At 41.4% G+C, this 15,042-nt stretch overlaps 2 protein-coding genes across 5 annotated transcripts; one reads left to right on the forward strand and one right to left on the reverse strand.

The window, feature by feature from the left end:
* Positions 1-905: 905 nt before the first annotated feature.
* Positions 906-7,726, reverse strand: rap1gapl (RAP1 GTPase activating protein-like). Of its 3 annotated transcripts, none has more exons than XM_035641789.2 (20): positions 7,632-7,726; positions 6,034-6,117; positions 5,826-5,858; positions 5,639-5,729; positions 5,419-5,454; positions 5,200-5,247; positions 4,855-5,052; positions 4,669-4,766; positions 4,281-4,359; positions 3,686-3,739; positions 3,505-3,588; positions 3,310-3,410; positions 3,090-3,219; positions 2,811-2,972; positions 2,275-2,346; positions 1,927-2,013; positions 1,656-1,811; positions 1,472-1,555; positions 1,373-1,392; positions 906-1,285 (listed from the first exon to the last, which is right to left on the reverse strand). In XM_035641789.2, the coding sequence occupies exons 1-20, from the start codon at positions 7,724-7,726 to the stop codon at positions 1,195-1,197; spliced, it is 1,803 nt and encodes a 600-aa protein (XP_035497682.2). In that variant the 3' UTR covers positions 906-1,194. The 3 variants fall into 3 exon arrangements, with proteins under 3 accessions (XP_035497682.2, XP_035497691.1, XP_035497700.1); XM_035641798.2 differs by lacking the exon at positions 7,632-7,726 and adding an exon at positions 6,954-7,098; XM_035641807.2 differs by lacking the exon at positions 7,632-7,726 and adding an exon at positions 6,226-6,697.
* Positions 7,251-14,984, forward strand: casp2 (caspase 2, apoptosis-related cysteine peptidase). Of its 2 annotated transcripts, none has more exons than XM_035642224.2 (11): positions 7,251-7,407; positions 7,804-7,967; positions 8,896-9,066; positions 9,708-9,777; positions 10,210-10,301; positions 10,463-10,645; positions 10,913-11,041; positions 11,154-11,244; positions 12,145-12,345; positions 12,900-13,009; positions 13,110-14,984. In XM_035642224.2, exons 1-11 carry the CDS (start codon positions 7,401-7,403, stop codon positions 13,236-13,238), a joined length of 1,347 nt encoding a protein of 448 aa, XP_035498117.2. In that variant the 5' UTR covers positions 7,251-7,400; the 3' UTR covers positions 13,239-14,984. The 2 variants fall into 2 exon arrangements, with proteins under 2 accessions (XP_035498117.2, XP_035498126.2); XM_035642233.2 differs by having other exon boundaries at positions 12,145-12,333.
* The last annotated feature ends 58 nt before the right edge of the window (positions 14,985-15,042 follow it).

Consider the following 15,042-nt stretch of genomic DNA (forward strand, 5'->3'; position numbering starts at 1 on the left):
CCCAGGTTGCATCGCATTTTTATGTGCTTCTACTTCACCATATTTCACTAATAGTAGTAGTAGTTGGGAGTGTTTTCAAGAGTCTTCGGTCCTCTAGGTAAAAGGGACCTGGTGGGCCGTACATCAAACCAAACCTTACACAGTCAAGTCAAAATCAAGTCAATTTGTTTTTATATAACTATAACCAATATCACAAATCACACATTTTCAGCAAGGGGGCTTAAAGAAAAAAATTAAACGAAAAATGAAATAAATGCTATTTTGTATATTTTTCTGATAATACTTTTTTTTACTTTTACTTATGGAAAAAAAAGACAGACTCTTGGGGTAATTTTTTTGGAGTATTGTTACACAGGTAAGTGATCTGAATATTTTTTTTTCCACTACTACTGTGTCATTGACACTTCATCGTACATATTCAACATATTCATCATAGACATGACAATGAATATTCCATAACCTGAAACAGCACATGCTGAAAATCTCGATAGTTTTGCTGATTATGCATGATTAAAGTGTGTGTACACCCAAGGTGTGTGTTTACCTTATTTATGAAGTGTTCAATCGTGGTGGTCACCCCATCCTGGACCCAGCCCCATTTTCTTAAAATACCAGTGTTTTTGGATTCTTTTTCAAATTTACTTTAGATGTGACCTAAGCGTTATACTCAGTGGAACATGTCTATTGACCATTTATAATTTAAGTGACTGCTGTGAAACTGTGTTGTAAATTGAACAGGCCTCACTTCTTCCGACATGTTAGTTCATCATGATTGTTGATCAACTGTTTTGACAAAGTACATGTTTTGCTGGTATCATTAAACCGATCTTTTCATTTCAATTTCTGCCGCTGTTCCCCTCATCTGTGTCCTTCCCCATTTCCTGATGATATACGACACACAAGAGTAACATTTGTCATATTTAATAACACAGCAGGGAACTCATTATTTTATTCAAGCCTTTCTTTGCAGTTGAACATGGTGAACATTTCTCTGAAATATAATTTGGAGATTCTTGATAAACTAGAATATCACTGCCATGACAGTAAAATATGTATATTCTCATAAATACTATTTGCGTTTACACTCTATTTACATAGAAGTCATCCATGCGTATAATAAAGTAGTAACCATATAGGCTAGCAATTTCTCTCTATATATATATATGTCTAAAATCTACAAATTTACATTTCTTTCTATGCCTCCTCTTGAGGACTTGCTTGATCTTTGAGTTCAGCTGGTCCAAAACTGTCAGCGAGAGCAGGCAGAGCTCCTGGAGATTTGTCACTGAAAACCAGGAAAAACCATATTACGATACTTTTTAATCAACCTCATACAAAGGATACATGTTTCACCTGTTTTCAAGAGTCTTACCTTTCTACATCTTTCTCTGTCTGTAAAGAAAGAGAGAAAATATTATTAGCTGAAGCCTTCATTTGCTTAAACATCTTCCATCTGATTGTGAGTCTTTACCTTAGACTTCTGAGATGCACTGCCCCCAGTCTTCCTCTGTACCCCAAGAGCCTCAAAAGAATGGCTCCGCACTCTGATGGCTCTCTAATAAGAGACATGGGAAGGGAAATTTTGAATTTTAAATCGCAGTGTTGATCATTCGAGAGTTTCTGTAATTTCCAAGACAACAGAGGCCAACATTCACCTTAAAATTCTCAATGAATCCTCCACTCCCCTCAGACGTCCCCCGTACGCCTTCAGAACAAGGGAGAGAAGCCAGTGATGGATCCCCCATCATGCACTGGGAACGGGTGGAGAGTTCGGCCTGTAAGCTCTCGAGGAGTGACGAACGAGTCCGAAGCTTCGCAAAAGGGGAAGAGGGAAAGGGGCGGGCACAGGACAAAGACAGTCATTCTCACGAGCAAACATTAATACAGTTAATACGCAGATGTTGTGCTGTTTTTTCACCTCTATACCTCTAATCTACTGAAGCGCTCCGCCTTATAGCAGGAAATCTCTGCATTGATGAGCTTGGTCAGAAGAAATCCTCTCAAGTGGGAACGCTAAAAGTCAGGACAGAGGAAACCATGACTTGGTGACTTGAAATTAGAAAATAGGTCAATTTGATGTATCGACTTTAACATGTGTTAACTTTCACATAACTTTAACCGTGTTCTGTCAACAGGAACAACACCAGCATGACTACACTGGGAACAACTGCTGGACAGCAGGGGTTGAAATAAGAATCCCCAACTAAAAGATTGACAACGAAGAAAAATATGCAGGGTAAAAATAATGTAGAAAATTCGAACTCAGCTTTTTACATCTGTGAAGACGGGAGGGTCTGGGACGACCGGACTGAAAGGAGGAACATCCCCTCTGGCTGTGACGGAAACCTGTGAAGAGGAGAAAAAACTAAAAAAACTGGCTCGGCTGTAGATGTGAGACAATATTAGCTTTTGAAAGTATCAGCATCAAAATGGGCCATATGCGTGCTGATTAATAACAAAATATTGAATTTCATTGCATTGTTTGTCCACCAGAGAGCAGTGACAATTTTATTTTACAGCTGTAGAATATGCTACTGAGTATACATACACTATTTTGTCAAAATTACAAGTTAAAAGTCCCCCTTTTAAAAAAAAAATCATGATAATTGTTTATTTTTTAAAGGGAGCCTTTTGGGCCCACACATTATTGGTTTCAATATCAGCATCAACTTCGAAAATTCAGCATCAGTTGGGTTCTAGAATGCTTTGGAGATCAGAAAAACAAGATGCTACTTGTTCTGCTTTTCTTGATAGGGCTGATAAATTTAGTGTGGTCTTTTTTTTTTCTTCTTCTTTTTTTTTTAACTCACCTGGTACGCAGCTCCGTCTGTCTCCTCCTCCCTCTGAATCCTCCGGACCACCAGGAAACAGTGGAGGAAGTGAGACTTGATAACATCAGAGAGAAAAGGGGTGCGGCCCTCCTGGTAGACCAAAGCCACAATGTCATTACCGATGTGTCTTTTTCTTTGTAACTGTGTAGGAGGAGCAGGAGGAGGAGGAGAAACAAATAAGTGCGTCAGTGTCTGTTCAAGTAACCTGCCCCACAAATATCCTCAGGGAGCCAGTGATGATGTCAGACACTGACTGACCTGCTGTGGGTCACCCTCTGTGAAAGGCAGTTTAGTTGCGACATGGAACATGATTTCTCTTCCACGAAAGGAAGTGAAGACAGCTTCACTTCCTGTCTGACCATGACAAACATCCAGTCCTCCTCTGAATCTGAGTAAGAAGAGCGTGGGGAAGATATCATGTAATTTTACACACTGCATCTGTCATTTTCTGCAACCAAGCAATCGCAACATCATTTACCCAGTAAAGCCCTGCAGCTGAATGGTCTCCCCCAAAATGGACAGGAACTCTTTAAACTCTTCGCTTTCATCATTGTTACCAAGTATGTCCTCCTCAGTGAACTGGGGGAGAGAGGGAGTAGATATGATACGGCGACATATTTCAGTCGTGTGTATGAAATTGCAGGGTGCTGTGAAGTAAAGCACCGGTCCTTACCTGCCCCTCTTTTTGGTACAAAATTCCAAACTTGAAATTCTGAGACACTCTGTGCTCATCGAATGTGGTTATAAGTTCTGGAGCCTGAGGGATGAGAAGTGGAGATCAGCTTTGAGAGAATTTGGCTAAGTAATGGGTCTTTTCTTTTTTTTTAAAGGCATTAGTTATGGTAATACATTACCTTGAGGTAGCTGACCACTTCAAACTTTGAGACAGTCACTCTGTCACAGAGCATCTGTAAAAGTATATTATTTTGACTTTATAGACTCTTCTTTTAATGTGTCATCTGTGACTCTGGTATCCCAGAAATATACTGAAGTACAATTTGAGGTATTTTACTTGAGTAAGTCTTTATTTATACCACTTTATTTTATTTTTTTTAAAAGGGAAATACTGAAATGTTGACTTCACTACTTTATTTGACGGCTATAGTTACAGGTTAATTTGCAGAGCATATTAACAAAATATAAGATTAAAATAAACAAGTAAAAAAAAGAAAAGAAATGAAACACCCAGAATTACATTTAGTTATATATCATTGTTCATATTAGCTCCACTTCTATTAGTTCCAACAATTGAAATGCTTCATACAAGTTAATGCATCAATAAAAATACTCTGTTGATATAATTCAAAAATAAAACAAAAAGGAGACAATAAAAACTGTAACTGGTGATATCAATAGTATTTTTGCTGATAACTTTTTTTTTTTACATATTTTATATTATCATAGTTCCACTATTACTTCAATATGAGAGGTGATGACTTAAATTGTTACCTTTGTTAATTCCACTGCAGATGGGATGTTCGGGAAGAGAGACAGAGAGAAAACTCCATGCAGAGAGCACTCCTTCATTCTGAGAGACAAATCATAAATCATTTCCTGGGATGCCGTTGCTAGAAATTAATAAAGACAACAAAGAGTGGCATGCAAAGAAAATGCAAAGATCCCCCTCATACATGTTATAAGGGATATAAATATACCCTGCTTTGAATAATGAGTTGCATATTCCACAACGAAGTCGGCTCAACTGAAAATTACACCCACTTCCTCTCACTTGTTTCAGACTTCATTCGTGTTCAGTGAAATTCAAAAACCCAAGTGATTTAACAATAATCAAAACACATTTTTAAATCATCAGCTTAAATGGCCCAAAGATCTCAACCTCAGAATGACCCGCAGCTTATTCTCCTCTTCCTCCAAACACACAGAGAGAACCAGCGGCCCCACGGATGGATCCACTGCTGTGAATGAATGATGGTACTAGAAGGGGAAAGTGATATATTCCTTGAGAATGCACAATAGCTATTTATACATATACGTTAATTTATTATATATGAAGACTGCTAACCCTTGAGCAGAAGACCTCATGGTAGATTTTGGCCTCTCTGTCTCTTTCCATGATGTCGTAGCTCTCTGAATCCAGGCCGTAGTGGGAGGAGGTGGGACTCACACCTACAAGCCTCTCCAGTGGGGGGTCTATCCAGTAGCCCCCCAACTTTGATGGGAGAATGAGCGGCAGATCTCCCCCTAATGTCAAAATCTGAGACTAAAATAGACACAAAGGAGCACCGGATGACGCAGATGAGAGCCTGTCGTGTTCGTTGTTTTGGGAAACTCTGGTGATCATCTCTGGTGATCACGAAAAGGTCATTGTCAATACATATGCACCTTTATTCTCAGATTGAAGACTAACCTTCAGAGGCAGAGGAAATTCACACCGCTGCTCATCGATCCTGCTGCCCTGGTGGACAAGAGGAACATTGGTAACAAGAATCTTCTGCTGCTCAGGCATCATTGGACACACACGCAAGCGCACGCACACACACACACACACACACACACACACACACACACACACACACACACACACACACACACAACACAACACACAATCAATCACACAGTAACTCACCTGCAGCTTTTCAATGATTTCAAACAGCTCTGTGTCCTGATACGAGCAACAGGCAGCAGACGTCAGACAGAACGGCAGACAGGGAGAAAGGGAAGGAAGAGGAACATGACAAGTGACTCGGCTGTGAATGGAAACTAACTTATCAGAACCACAGAATAGGGAAATACATCAAGCAGATTGGAGAGGTGACGGTGAATGCAGAACATGATTATGATATCACCCTCAGGTTGCTGTTGGCAGAGAGGAAAGGCTTGCTTTCACTGGCAGGGGAGTCCAGGTTGTCCAGTATGTTGCCTCGTGCGGATTCAGGTCTGCGGCAACAGGTTGACAGCACAATGCATCTCGGTTCTTGGGCAGTTCTTACAGTAAAGACTCAAAATAGCTGTGACACAATAATCAGACCTCACCTCATCTCGTCGCCACATGTGAACCTGTCCACACTGTAAACAAGGAAGTGATAACCACTCAGAGTAAGGAAAACGGATCATCGCACACCGACAGGATTTATATACATCTAAAAAAAATAATGTTATTGATTCTGTATTTTTAGCTACTCAGTTGACCTTTCATATAGATTGTCAGACTTAACAGGTGACACATTGTATTTTTACTCACCCGCCATATGCCCCAAAAGTGAAACTTCTCTTCCTGGAGAAGGACATGTCATTCCTCTTCTCTTTCTCCGTGGCTTTGATGTCACTGTGAGTGTACATGTCAGTTTGTTGCCGAGTCAATCAGGGATGGCGAAGGTTGAATTAATTCACTATATCATTCTGTCACTCCTCCTCCCTGCCCCCTGCCACTCACTCATTTAAGCTTCCCTTTCCTCCCCTCTGTCCTGCTGTCAGACAGACAGGCAGGCAGTATTAACCCACTCGCAGGTGTTGCAGCTACCGCAAACCTAACAGCGGACACAGGCAGGCTGCTTCGTGCCATCGATCCCTGTGCTCAAAAAAACAAACACTTGTGGTGGTTTCACAGTGACTAGGCTTCAAGGAAAACTTGTAAATAAATAAAGAAATTGGTGAGACATTTTCTCCCAGACCAGTTACCCTTTGAGTCGGTAAAGATCATCAATTATTAACAGCACACACAGTGAGGGTGAGGAGAGAGACAGCAGGGGAGGTAGAAGTAGGCCTCAGAGGGAGAGAGAGAGAGAGAGGAGGACAAAAAGAAAGGGATGGGGGGGCAAATTACATTTAACAACCATTGAAAACCATAATCGAAAATGTATGAATCAAACTGTTTAAAGTGAAAGTTTTTAATGTCAAATCTTTGTTTGATTGTTAACTGTCACATACATGTAGAGGCATTTTCTCTGAAATCCTGTCGACCAAAACTATAAAGTATTATAAAAATGAAATCTGTACTGAGATATTTAAGGGAATGTACTTTTGTCGATATATATATATATATATATATATATATATATATAGTAATTTCACAGGTTCTGAATCTCATCTAATAATTGACAAGAAAAGTAATCTTTTTGAACCAGGAGCACGCTTATCACTATGAAAGCAGAATGACTTTACTTTAAACCCCACTCCGTTCCTTTCTCCTCCCAGCCAATAACAGTCGATGGTGTTTTCGTTAGGCGGCCCGCCATTAGAGAGCTCGTCGTGTCTATCTACATACTGCTCTTTATCAGTTGGTCAATTATTTACAGTAGCAGATTCAAATGTATGATTCAAATTCAAAATGCCTTTGGACACAGTGCGTTTTCATGTACTTCTATAGTAGGCGACCGGCTGTAAAAGCCATGTGATTGGCCACGTAAAAACGCCACTCAAAGTTCATCGCGCCGCCATTGGTCCCAATCCAAAAACAGTCCCGCCCCCACTGATCGCAGCCCTGAGTGCCCGCGGAAGTTGGTTTGTGGAGTGAGGACGGGATGCTATGAATTTGTGTGAATTAATGCGAAACACGTCGACGTTTTCCGTAGTTTCTCCGGAAAGTGTCCTTCTCCGTTGCAGAAGCAGATGAGCGGTAAGAAGAAGAAGGGCTGGAATGAATTACATTTCGCTCTCTTTAATGCGGGGTGGGGGGGAAAGGGACAGTCTAAGTTAGCTAGCTAGCAAGCTAGCATCGGTAAGTAGCCACCAGCGTTACAGGTTCCCTCTGAATAAAGCGTTAACTTAAAACCTACAGTTTTAAAGTGCTTTATCGTGATAAGCCAACAGTGATACTCTGATGTGTCTGTATTAAATCACCTAGCGAAGTGTCCGGGTGAGAGAACCCCGGCGACAACTACACTTAAGCAAAAAGAAGAAGAAGAAAAAGAGAGAGACATCGGGGTCGATGACATCGCCTGTCGCCTCGTTGTCGTCTCTGCTTTGTGGTGTTATTGAGGTTGACGTGTCTCGCGGTCTGTCGTGTGTCCAGTGTGCTGGGGCGAGATGTTGAAGTGCGGCATGCTGGAGCGGGACAGGCTGACTCTCAAGAGACGCTCCGCTGTCCTCTGCAAACAGCTGGTGGTGGACGAGATGCTCGTTCAGCTGCTGCAGGCGGACGACATCCTCACCGAGAGCATGGCAGAGAGCATCATGGTATGTAAACAGTGACAGGGTCATCTGTCAGCAGAGACGATCTCAGTTGTAATATTCAGCTGTAGTTCATATCATCCAACCAACACCTTGTTTAGATGGATGGACATTGTTTGTTTGCGTGACCACCAGCAGCTTTGGTTAAGATTATGGTTTGAGTCAAGTTTAAACCTAAATGTTTAATAATCACGTCGTAACCACAAACGGCTCCCATGATATATTTGTTAAATGTAGTATTTTCAACTCATGATCATGACTTAACTCTTTATGTAGGCCTTTAATAACATATACATTCAAACAATGTCCCTTTGGCTGAACTACTCATGGTTCATGTCCACACTAGGGATTGTAACGTGTGTCTAAAGTAAGCAGAATGGAGGGAAACAGAAAAACAAGTGTTATTAGGAATTGTGTAGACACATGGTTCCTACGTAGTCACACAGATAAATATATAATTGTTTATGTCCGACATTTCTCGCAGTCCATTACCAAAATTAGACAGTGAATACAATTAGTTGAATCCATTTTATTCATGTAGATGTTGGCTTTTCTTTTGATGTGACTGCCAGTGGCATTATACCAACATGAGTCACATGTGTGAAGTTAAAAAACTGACCCAAACAAAAGAGGGTCAGCAGGCGAAGTTGACTAGCTTGCCGTTTGAAACAATCCCATGAAAACGCAAGGGATTGTTTCTGTTTGACATTACTGATGACCACATTAGATGCTCCCTTTAAACGGCCAGTGTCTGGTCAAACGCGCGTCATTTTATTGTTTGGACTGATCTTAGTGACACGGTGAGTCAGCACTGGGTGGTTGTAAATCAAAATGTCATGATATTAGTGGTTTGAGAATAGTAAATCTAATGTATGATTAGATTTAATCTTTGTCAGTGATCTTTAGTTGCACGGTGTGACCTCCTCCACTCTAGGCTGAGCAGACATCTCAGAAACGAAGCTGGCGTCTGCTGCTACTCTTACCAAAGCGAGGGCCCAAAGCCTTCAGCCACTTCTGTGCAGCTCTCCGAGAAACTGAGCAGCAACATCTGCGTGACCTGCTCACACAATCACCAGAAAAAGACGGTAAAGAGACGCACATAGAGGTGAGTGTCTTTGTCATTTAACATCAGTGCACATTAATTACCAACACACACAGCTATACATAGCGGATTCTTCATATAACAAAGAATGAACAAAAACTACATTTTTTTTTGTATCATTGAATATATCAGTGTATTTTAAGGATTTTTCCTAATTGTCAGCTCCGTTACACATAATCCCATTTCGAAGAAAGATGTTATATGCAGTTATTTGATCTCCTGCCGACATCCGCATTAGTAAGAGAGGGAAGAGGTGAAGTGAGCAGCACCACATCATGCCCACTCTGGGCCTCAGGTAGCTGCCAATGCTCAGGCTCATCATTCAGAGGGTTGGTCCCAGTCAGGTTGGAGGACAGGAACAAAGAGAGGCAGAAGATGAGGAAAAGAGGACGAAATAAGCACACAGATGTGAGAATTACAAGCCACATCCATCTTAAACTGACAACCAGATGGCCCGATTGAGTTTCCAGACAGCAGGCAGGAGATTCCTTAATAGTTAAGTTATCATAGCAGTTGTCACATTTCCATATCAAACTACAGCTGCTCCTGCTGCCACTGACAAGGAACAAAATCCTTCATCTGTCTAATGTGGATTATTTTCTTTTAAACAGCTCATGTTATGCTTTTAATGATTTTAACTTCAGGGGCTTGTGGACTCTTCGTTCCCACTCCCCACGCAGGAGGGTGTTGCAGCCAAAAGACCAAGGACACATGGTGAGTAGTATTGCAGCATAGCCTGTGTTTAAGTTGAAACAGGGTTCTTTATATCTTGTGTTTTTATTTTTCTGTTTCCCTGGAGACACAGGGCAGTGTCTGGACAAAATAGTTTACCTGTTGTTCAGCTTTAAAACACAGGTCTTTCAATTCACTTGAACACAAAAACATTCTGTGACCAGCAATTGTAGAGGAATTTCATCTGAGTGAGTTGTTTATTACGTAATCTTATCACTGAGAGTCTGGGATTTTTTTTCCTACCATCTGTACCTGCAGGCACCACGCCCTGAGAGTGACTCATTCATTGCACCGTAGTCCAGAGTCTGTTGTCACACCACTGCTGCTGCTGGCTGCAGAAAACATTTATTTAAAAACGAGCTTCAGCATGTTAATTTGCAACAAGCTGATGTTTTGTTTGTGTGTTTGCTGCAGAGTCCATGGAGTTTAGTCTGGATGCAGACAGTCCCATTAACACTCCTGTGCTCCCGTGCACGCCAGACTTTTACCTCTCCCACTGCCAGCAGGTAAAATACTTCTCTTCACCAGGTTAGCGCAACAGTTTTGCATTGTAAAAGTAAAATACATTTTCCTGAGGTAATTTTTTAATCACTGATCCACTCTTTCCCCTATTTTCATGTATGTATTCATGTTTTTTTGTTTTACTCTCTCAATTTCCCCGCTCCAGTCCTACAGAATGAATTCGTCCCCTCGTGGCTTTGCCTTGGTGATCAGTAATGTGACCTTTGACCCTTGTGCTGCCCCTGACCTTGACACCAGGAAGGGAGGTGAAGTTGACGATGAGGTCCTCAGGAAGGTCTTCACAGAGTTGGACTACCTGGTTGCTGTCCACAGAGACCTCACTGCTCAGGTAGCGCACGCACGCACGCACGCACACACACACACACACACACACAATGTTGTGACAGGGAGTGGAACTTTGAGAGCTATGAAAGAGGAACCTAAGCAAGACAGAGTGGTGATGATATCACAAAGTAAACAGTGATACATGTTAGATTTCGTAAACACATTGTCGCCAGAACAACTTATTTAAAAAGTATTCCAAAAGTCGGACGCCTTAGACACATGATTATGTACAGTTACCCAAAGCTTTCCTGATTCCTTATACCTTTTCTAGGGCATGATGTCATGCATTGAGAATTTCTGCCGACGACCAGAGCACCGGTCAGTGGACAGCTGTGTGGTGTGTCTCCTCTCGCACGGAGTGGAAGGAGCCGTGTATGGCACAGACGGACAGCTCATGCAGGTCTGTTTCTCTGATGATGTTCTTTGCTGATGCATGTAATTTCATTCAAGGACAAAGATGTAATCCCTTTCATCTAACATGGGGCATGTTTGTGTCTTGGTCATTTTTACAGCTGGACTGGGTGTTTGAGGCCTTTGATAATTCCCGCTGTCCAATGCTACAAAATAAACCAAAGATGTTCTTCATCCAGGCCTGCAGAGGAGGTGAGTGTTATGACTGTATGTATTACTATGCAAATATTTAAGCAAATTTTAGGGTATATCATAAATCTCTTAGCACATCAAGTCACCCTCTCTGTCCACTTGGACAGGTTACCTCTGTGGCAGCTCATTGTATTGTATCATAATATGTCATATTCCAATGTTCTGCAATAGGTCTGATTAAAAAAAAAAGAAAAGAAAATGTAATTAATCAATGACTTGCTCCCAGTCAGTCTCTGTGATGGAGGTTAATGCCTGACTACACAGCTGATGATGCCCCTGACAAATCCTCAGATCGCTCAGGAGCAATCCTAACTACTGTTCCCCCGATCCACCAGAGAGCCCACCACAGGTCTGCTACTAAAAGACCAATAGGTGTGGTTGGCCAAAGCTTCTTCAAATAGTTTTCTTACATTGTTCAAATTCTAAAAAATTCACCCAAACTTTGCCCCAAAAAGACCAAAGACTGTAATAGACTAGCGATGGAACTGTTACCGGTTTGATGGTAAACCACTGTGAAATTCCTTGACGGTTAGTTCTACCGTTTCAAATTTTTAATTATCATTAAAACCACGGTTGATTACCACGGTAGATTACCCCTACGCAGTTAGCAACAGTCTCCCAGACGCAGCAGGCAACGTGTTTTTTTTGTGGATCCAAGTGGCGTAGGAGCTGTATGTATAATTTTAAAAAATGCCGTGATAGTACTGATTACCGTGATCATTTTGGTCACTATAACTGCAATGTAAAATGTTCATACCATTACATCTCTATAATAGACAGTCTGCAATATTAGAAAAAGACTAGACTGAATTTGAGTACTTCAGTCCAGTATTTTTTTCCCCCACCAAATTTACAAAAATAGACTGTCATAGGCTAAATTGAGAGCTTGTTGGCTTCTAGACGAGATGGACTGTGGAGTGGAGCAGATCGACGGACCAGCGAGGACCTGCTCACCGAGCTGTGAACAGCGAGATGCCGGGAGGGAAGGAAAGGGGGACGCAGACTCCATTGAGAGGGGAGACATGGGGAGGCCGAGGATTAAACTGCCCCAGCGGTCTGACATGATCTGCGGATTCGCATCTCTCAAAGGTCAGAGAACTTGTAAGTTTGTACCTTTTTTGCTATTCCGGTGTGGAATGTATTATGTATTATATAAATGTATTAATTTAGTGAAATGTATACAATTTTAAAAAAAAGTGTGGGCGATACAGATTTGGATGCAGTGGAAAGGGAGGTTGTGCAAGCTCCCATTGACTTATTGAAGATTCTGACCATGAAAATCAAATCAGTGTGTGGACAATATTCTTTTCCTACTCTATCATACTGATTTTGTCCTGTTCCTTTATCCAACTGCAGCTGAATATGCACTGGTTTTCACAACCATCATGGGTGAAATTGTTGGCTCCAAGAAACTATTTATTGGGGGGAAAAAAGATAATTATATTTCTTCAATGAATTACCTGTTTTAGTGAGAGAGCTGCTGTTAAATTCTGTGTAAAATGCAGAAACTCTATGCTTGAAATCCCAGTTTAAGATAGAGATTCATAATTTTCAGTCTCTTTTTCCAGTAATGCAAATACCAGATCTTTGCTCGGTCTCCCTGCGTCTCATCTCAGTTTATTAAGTTGTTATTGTTCCATCGCTTCTTACTAAAGGCACAGCGGCGATGCGAAACACCAAGAGGGGATCGTGGTTCATCCAGGAACTTAATGCAGCACTCCGCCTCCAGGCCAGAGACACACACCTCGCAGACATTCTGGTGCAGGTAAATATAAAAGTGTCCTCATACACTGAATGCACAGTGTAAATTCTACTTTATTGTGGCAGTAATCTTATCATCCTGTTATTTGCTCGTTTGTCTTCAGGTCAACAGGCGGATCAAGGAGCGGGAGGGTTATGCCCCTGGCACCGCCCACCATCGCTGCAAAGAGATGTCAGAGTTCACCAGCTCATTGTGCAAAGACCTCTACCTGTTCCCCAAGTACCAGCCCTAGTATTGAGGATACGCACAAATTGACACAGTGATTAATACACGTACACGTACACGTACAAACACACACACACACACACTCACACACACACACACACACACACACACACACACACACACACACACACACACACACACACACACACACACATTCCTTGAATTATAGCCTCACAATAATGGCACACCACTGTTCCTTCCACTTCAGTTACTGCCACCAACACACACACATTCCTGTTAGAGCTTCACCTTGAACATTGTTCATTCATATTTTCTGTGTAAATATTGACCACTCAAACACACAAACAAATGTCTCAAAGGAAATAGGACCTCACTTTTAAATATATATATGCACTCAGAAGCGAGCAGCATATTATCGTACAATGTACTCGTTTGTCTGTGAGTCTGCATCTACGCAAGTTGGTGGGTTTAGATTTTTAATCAAAGACAATTTTATTTGTTGTTTTCTCTCTGCACAGCTACTTTGAGGTTTCACAAGTCCCCTTTTAAACCATATTTTGTATACAGACCTATTTTTGTGGCTTTATTTTGTATGAAATTTTTTTTTATAAGAATTTTTAATCCCACTTGTTTTATTTGTACATGTTTGTAAAAAGTTTTTTTCATAACCTGTTTTTAGTGTAGTGACAGACAGGGGGCAGCACAGCAGAGAGAAATGCATTTCATCATCTCTCTTTCATCAATTTTATTTATATGTCCGACAGTTCAAAATGATATTTACTGTTGTGAGTGCGGACAGCTAATTTTAAGTGACAGTCAGCTACAGTGATGATTTAACTGTAAAGTCAAAGCTGCAGGTTTTGAACTGCTCTCATCAGAGTGGTGCACATTTTTTTATCTCACATAGTTTGTCTTATGAAAGGAAAATGGAGGCAGCTTGTTTAGATCCCGTTCGCCTTTGCTATGTAGACGTTCAATATGCAAATATGAATATTTTTTAAGCTCAAATTTCATGAAGGCACCCACGAAAACCCTGCGAAAAATGATCCTCATACCAGCTGTGTTACTGTAGATCTGTCAGGGAAATGTGGTGCTACTTGTGGGGTCTTACACCTACTGTATGAACTCTGACCTTTACGCTAACTGACTCCTCATGGTGTTTCTCCCTATGCGAGAGCTGAACACTTAGTCCCCCTTTCCACATTCTGGTGTTATTGTACTACACATGTATTTTCTATGTCTTCCATACAAAAATGTACAGTTTTCTACAGCGGCCGGTAGCATGAGAGGAAGGTCTATTAGAAAAATGTATCACCGCGGTGGTGCTTTCACAGTATGTTGTATCACTCGGGCACCTGCCCCCCCCTCTCAATGAGGAAATCTATTTCTCAAGGCTGTGAGGCATTGATGTTTCGCAGAAAAGGCCTGAGCAGGCAAAGTGTGTTTAGTTACAACAGTGTTGTAGTGAAAGGAAACAGAGTATATGGTCGAAACAGTATCGACCGTCAACCACCTGTAAACAAAGACGCTTTCTAAGTGTGTGAGGTAGAGTTCGCCCTGGTCTGTAACATCTTCACTCCTTGTTTTTCGCAATTAGGGAATATGATTTTGGGGGAAAAAAGGAAAAACACAGGAGTAATATGCAAGGGTAACCCTCTTACAGAGTGATATTTGCTGCCAAGTTCTGTTGGCGTGCGGTGTGGGGCACCGGGAGAATTTTTTTATTTCTGTCAAAACACCAGAGACTGCCAAACGTCCTATACAATAAACAGGCCGCGGCTTTTAAACAAGACACATTGGAGTTGTTTTCCTTTAAGTTGTGTGTGCATGTGTGTGTGTATCTTGTGGTG

Source organism: Scophthalmus maximus, chromosome 1, assembly GCF_022379125.1.
Source record: "Scophthalmus maximus strain ysfricsl-2021 chromosome 1, ASM2237912v1, whole genome shotgun sequence".
NCBI classification, from domain to species: Eukaryota; Metazoa; Chordata; class Actinopteri; order Pleuronectiformes; family Scophthalmidae; genus Scophthalmus; species Scophthalmus maximus.

Bases quoted from the DNA above. Each gene is read 5' to 3' on its own strand.
- casp2 (XM_035642224.2), top strand. The intron at 9,778-10,209 runs GTGAGTAGTATT...TGTTTGCTGCAG, and splicing joins CAAAAGACCAAGGACACATG to AGTCCATGGAGTTTAGTCTG. The intron at 11,042-11,153 runs GTCTGTTTCTCT...TCATTTTTACAG, and splicing joins CAGACGGACAGCTCATGCAG to CTGGACTGGGTGTTTGAGGC.
- rap1gapl (XM_035641789.2), bottom strand. From the start codon at position 7,726: ATGTCATCGACCCCGATGTCTCTCTCTTTTTCTTCTTCTTCTTTTTGC. The intron at 5,053-5,199 runs GTTAGTCTTCAA...TGTCTATTTTAG, and splicing joins AATTTCCTCTGCCTCTGAAG to TCTCAGATTTTGACATTAGG. The intron at 2,973-3,089 runs GTCAGTCAGTGT...CCTCCTACACAG, and splicing joins CAGAGGGTGACCCACAGCAG to TTACAAAGAAAAAGACACAT.